The 6000-nt window shown below is 39.7% G+C and overlaps 1 protein-coding gene across 4 annotated transcripts in view; it reads left to right on the forward strand.

The window, feature by feature from the left end:
* LOC133636310 (triple functional domain protein-like) overlaps positions 1–6000 on the forward strand; it is a 144913-nt gene that overhangs the window by 65773 nt on the left and 73140 nt on the right. For all 4 annotated transcript variants that reach the window (XM_062030179.1, XM_062030181.1, XM_062030183.1 and 1 more), the window contains exons 10-14: positions 1558–1680; positions 1808–1999; positions 3049–3180; positions 3281–3511; positions 3681–3803. In XM_062030179.1, the coding sequence (XP_061886163.1) occupies positions 1558–1680; positions 1808–1999; positions 3049–3180; positions 3281–3511; positions 3681–3803 (801 nt within the window). The remainder of the gene's footprint in view (positions 1–1557; positions 1681–1807; positions 2000–3048; positions 3181–3280; positions 3512–3680; positions 3804–6000) is intronic.

The raw sequence follows: 6000 nt of genomic DNA on the forward strand, positions 1-6000 counted from the left end.
TAATATATGAGAAAATGAGCTGGAAATCTCACATAAAACACATGCAACGTAAGGTGGCAAGAAATATTTCTATGATGAATAAAGCAAAATATGTTCTGGACCAAAAATCACTTCATATTCTCTACTGCTCACTAGTGTTACATATCTGAGTTATTGTGCAGAAATATGCTTAACAACTACAAAAGTACACCTCATTCACTAATTGTGTTACACAAAAGGTCAGTTAGAATAATACATAATGTTGGATATAGACCTTTGATTTAATAAATCAAAAACAATTTAGCTAAAAGTATGCACAAAGCAAACTTTAACCTGCTACCCAAGAATGTACAACAATTCTTAACAAAAGAAGTATAATCTTAGAGAAAAATCTAACTTAAAACATGTTTGCACATACAACACTTAAAACCTTTAACATATCAGTATGTGGATTTAAATTATGTAATGGATTAAGCAAAAAAATCAAACAGTCTACTGATATGATCCACTTTTCGAGGCTATTCAAACTAAAAGTGTTTACAAGAAAGAAGAATTGTGACAAATCTATTCAACGTATTGAAAACAAGATATTATTATTCTCCTATTATGTGAAACTTACCTGTCTTATTACCAGAACAGTCATATTGAGAAATATGTTATGTAAATGATGTTAGAAATTGAGAACAATTAAATATGTGTTTGTTAGTAATTGCTATGAAGTGGGAAAGGGGAAGGATTACATTCCTACTCCTTTTCGGGCTTGTTGTATTGAGAAATGTGTTATACTGGAACTGTATGTGTGTTCAAAATAAACTTCTACCAACCAGCCAAGTTTGTTATAAGACACAAAACTTCACATTAATAGTAAGTATACCTAATAATAACTTTAGTTAATGATTTTAAGATCACTTTTAAAGCTTAAATATGTCTTATTTCAAAAAATTTACCAAGTCAATTTTGAATTGGCAGATTTTTTTGCCCATCCATCCATCCATCCATCCATCCATTTTCTACCACTCGTCCCTCTCGGGGTTGCGGGGGGGTGGTTGGGTGGGCTGAAGCCTATCCCAGCTGCACTTGGGCGGAAGGCGGGGTACACCCTGGACAAGTCACCCCCTCATGGCAGGGCCAACACTCACATTCACACACAAGGGGCCATTTAGTGTTGCCAATCAACTTATCCCCAGGTTAATAAAATAACTTGTGTTCATTTTCTAAGAGGGACATTTTTTTTGTGTATTTTATTTTGGCTGTCAAACTTTTTTCCCCGGCACATCGCGTTTGCACTTCAGCTGCTCTCGATACGACGGAATGAGGCAACATTTGGGAGCGAGGGGAATAAAATAGCAGGTTGCCGAAACGCAGAAGTCTGCAGTAGCAGGAGCTTGTTGCTAGGACACCACCGGCCACCAGTTGTTCTCTGGAAGAGCGCAAAAGGCTTCACTTAATGGATTCATTTCTCTGCATGCTGACCTGGAAAGATGACAGCTCTGCACACTGCAGCACTTTGCATGAAACTCACCTGCAACGCTTGGTTTTATCACAATGTTGCTGCAGCCATGTGTTTTTTATTCTCAGATGTTTGACTGGATCCTGCACAACAAGGGCTTGTTCCTGGCCGGCTATACGGAGATCGGCAACAACCACCCGCACGCCGCCGAGCTGCAAACCCAGCACAACCACTTTGCCATGAACTGCATGGTAAGACGCACGTGCACGCCATTCAACACAGTCCACACTCGCCATTATACAACTAGGAAGCCTCGAGACATTCTCTCCACACGTGAAATTAGACCTCAAGCCATTAAAGTTGGCTTTCACCTCACAGAATGTCTACGTGAACATCAACCGCATCATGTCGGTGGGCAACCGGCTCCTGGAGTCGGGCCACTACGCCTCCCATCAGATCAAGCAGATCTCAGGCCAGCTGGAGCAGGAGTGGAAGGCCTTCGCCGCCGCGCTGGACGAGCGCAGCACGCTGCTGGAGATGTCGGCCAGCTTCCACCAGAAGTGTGACCAGGTTGGTGGCGTACAGATGATATGTACTGTAGAACACAAGCAGGAATTTGTGTCTTTATTTATTTTTTACATGAAATTATGCTGACAATTTAATTGAATAAGAAATCAGTTTGTTAAAATACAGTGTTTGGAAATTCAGTGTCCAAAAAATTCTGCATAAAAAAATTCAGTGCTTCAAAACTCAAGACCCACTTTCAGTAAATTAAGAATAAAGCAATCATGCCTGTCTCAGAACCAGCCAATGAGGTGTCAAGTTTGAAGTCACGTGACAAGAAAATGATGACAATAAAAAATTAGAATATTGCTACAATGAATTTTTCTGCACTGAATTTTTTTCACTACATTTTTACACACTGAATTTCAAAACGCTCTATTTTGACAAACTAAACTAAGAATTCTGTCACAGATATTTTTTCAATTAACTTGTCAGCATAATTGGATCTAAAAATATCAGTACACAAAATTAAAACGCAAAAAAACATCAATTCAGTTTCCAAAAAATGCTTTCGTAATAACGACACCAATGACCTTGATAGGCAGGCCAACAAGCATTATATAAACATGAGGGCGGCATTTCTTTTCTCCTCCAACTCAAGACAATGTGAACAAGGGCATCTCCCTCTTGGTTAGATTCATCACTTTGCATTTAAAAAAACAAAAACACCCACAAAGTCTAACATTTGCATGCATTTACAAACATCATGTGGCTTCTGCTCATTAGTTGGACACAATAGAACGATGCATGGACTCATTAGGAACATGCGTGCTCTGACTTTGCCGCTGTAATGCTTTCATGTTTATTAGGAACTTTTCTGCCTTTTGAAGATTTCCTCTTGCCCCTGATCGCGTTCATCATGGCAATGTTTAAGGATGTCACTTGATTACTGTTCTTTTCCTACGCTCAGTCATGTTTGAAGAAGCTGTTAGAAGTCGCCACAAGACACCCATGAATAATTCCACAAAGAAAATGGATGAACGTAGCGTGCTGTATGTAGTCCAGCAGAGAAAAGGCCTTACTGTGTACTTGGCATGTGACTCCTCTCCTTGCAGTACATGAGCAACGTGGACACGTGGTGTAAGGCGTGCGGCGAGGTGGACTTACCCTCCGAGCTCCAGGACCTGGAAGACGCCATTCACCACCACCAAGGCTTGTACGAACACATCACCTCTGCCTACTCGGAGGTAACCTTTTCTCAAAGTGTCTATTTAACCGGACGGTGCAGGAAATAACTCCTCCAGCTCTAAAAGAAAAAAACACTACGAACCCATCTTTAACCCCCAGGTGAGCCAGGACGGCAAAGCTCTCTTGGACAAGCTGCAGCGACCCCTGACCCCGGGCGGCGCCGACTCGCTCACGGCATCGGCCAACTACTCCAAGGCGGTGCATCACGTACTGGACATCATCCACGAGGTGCTGCATCACCAGAGGCAGCTGGAAAACATCTGGCAGCACCGCAAGGTCCGACTGCACCAACGTCTGCAGCTCTGCGTCTTTCAACAGGACGTCCAGCAGGTACACACACACAACAAGGGACACACACACTGTCCAAAAAGGGTCTTTCTTGCGTTGGTATGGCAACTGTTGCCAGGGAGAGTACATGCAGATGCTGAGCGAGAAGAGCTGAGCAGAGAACATTGATTAGAATGGCCTTCTTGCTGATGGTCTCCCTCTGTCATCTCAGGTTCTAGACTGGATAGAAAACCATGGCGAGGCCTTCCTCAGCAAGCACACAGGTGTGGGCAAGTCCCTCCACCGAGCGCGAGCCCTCCAGAAACGGCATGAAGACTTTGAGGAAGTGGCCCAGGTAAACTACCGCATCTTCCAGACTATAAAGCGACCGGTATATAAGTGGCACCCACTACAGTTTTGGGAAGAAATGATCATTTTCCATATATTAGCAGAACCGGACTATGAGCCGCACATATATACGTTGGGAAATGATTTATTCACACAGAAAGATATGATAAATATTTATTTACATACCCTAATTGTTTCCAAACGGTGTCTGTAACACGGCAGTAAAACGGCTGATCAAACAAAACAGAAGTCATCGTCATGTACCCACTAGCTAGCTCTCCAATCAGCTAAACAGACTCAATGACGGTGATGTTTTGGTGAATTTAATGAGGAATTTGTGAAAGTGAAAGAATACAAAAATAATTCCATTGTAAGTTAATAATACTAACACAGACACTCATAAATGTGTTAGCATATAAGCTAATGCTAATGATACATTACAATGGCATGAACAAATATGCATGAAAACACTCCTACAGATATCATACATGGGACGGTTTAGTAAGTAAGAATAGTTTGAGTTATATTGTACAACTTACAAGTGTTGCTTGGAGTGATGAATGAAGAATCCTTACAAGTAGAAACGCTATGGATCTCTAGAAGACGGAAAGGCACTTCTACTTCCGGTTGAAAGGAGGACACTGCAGCGCCTGTCGTGAGAGAACCCGTCCAAAAGATGGCGCCATAGCACAAACAATAACACACGTTTCTACCCGCCCTCTTCCTAGTTTAAACATTGAGGACAAGCACACGCGCGGAGAAAAACACCACAACACAAGCGCAGTATTTGGAGTGATTTCAAGTCTCGCTCGCCTGTTTAAACTCTGCACGGCCGCCATTGCATCCATTTGAATTCCTTTCGTACGCAAAGATCTCTTCTTTAGGGTGAACATGCGCTTTTATACGGACACGAAAAATGTCATTAAGGCTCATTAATTCTGTGCAGAAGTATTTTACAAAGTTTGTCTTTAATTGTGACAAATATAGACTTTTACCGATGAAATCTGTTCTTTTAAACCACAGGTGTCAAACTCAAGGCCCCAGGGCCAGATCTGGCCCGCCATATCATTTTAAATGGCCTGTAAAAGCCTTGAAATAATATGCGTCCATAAATGACTTACATGTTATTTGACTGATAAAATACATGTTGCATGCAATTGCATATTTTTAAAACTTGCATAGTATTTAATAATGCAACAAATATAATATTATCAAATGTTTTGTTAGTTAAAATAAATATGATAATAAATATCTGCTTGACTTAGGATTTCAAAGTAAGTTCTCCATCATGTTGTACACTGTAAAATGACAATAGATTATACGGTGAAGAACTGGCGGCTCAGTTGCCAGAACTCCCCCGTAAAAAAAACTATAGTACCGTTTTTCCATTTACAGTAATATTCTGTAAAAACCGGCAGCAACTGAGTTGCCAGTTTTTTTACTGCAAAATGTAACTTTTTTTAAAATTTTTTACAGTGTTTTTAAATAATATGATAATGAAAAGCACAGGCAAATGTAAAATAATATCATGAGCTATAATACTCCCGGTTAGATGCGGCCCTCAGAGGGCAGCCATAACTGCAATGTGGCCCTCAGTGAAAAGAAGTTTGGTGATGACATATGCGAGCAGGTGGTGTTCCTGTTATATTTTTTTTGGTTTGAAAAATTTAACTTTGAGCAAGTTGTATACAGCTCTTTTAAATATATTTTTTGTCAAATCCTAGTATTTTAGAAATATTGTTTACACTGTCTAATGATTACAAATGTATAGTATATTTATTATATTATTGTAGAACAGTGATCTTTTTCATTTGGATTTTTAAATGATATTTCATTTTCCCCCTGGATTGTCTGGTCCAATAAGCACTTCCAGTAAGGTACAAAATATTATTTGTCTTATATTGCAAATTAATGTTATAAACAAAATAAAACAGCAGATAACGGTAAACACAAAGCTGCGTCTTCATATATACATAACACATTTATTTTGAAACTTTTTACAAACTAAAAAAAATGTGGCCCCTTAAATCCTTTTGATTTTTCACTGGAACAAGTTTCGATTATTTATTAAGTGAACTGATATTTGAAAGTGCTAAGATTTGCACAAGCATTTTCTTATATGACATGAGCTGTGAAAATGGCACCAGTAATATGATCCAATGCTGCTGGTATAATTGATTTTACAATAACAATAATGCTCTTCA

This window comes from Entelurus aequoreus, linkage group LG20 (assembly GCF_033978785.1).
Source record: "Entelurus aequoreus isolate RoL-2023_Sb linkage group LG20, RoL_Eaeq_v1.1, whole genome shotgun sequence".
Lineage (NCBI taxonomy): Eukaryota > Metazoa > Chordata > Actinopteri > Syngnathiformes > Syngnathidae > Entelurus > Entelurus aequoreus.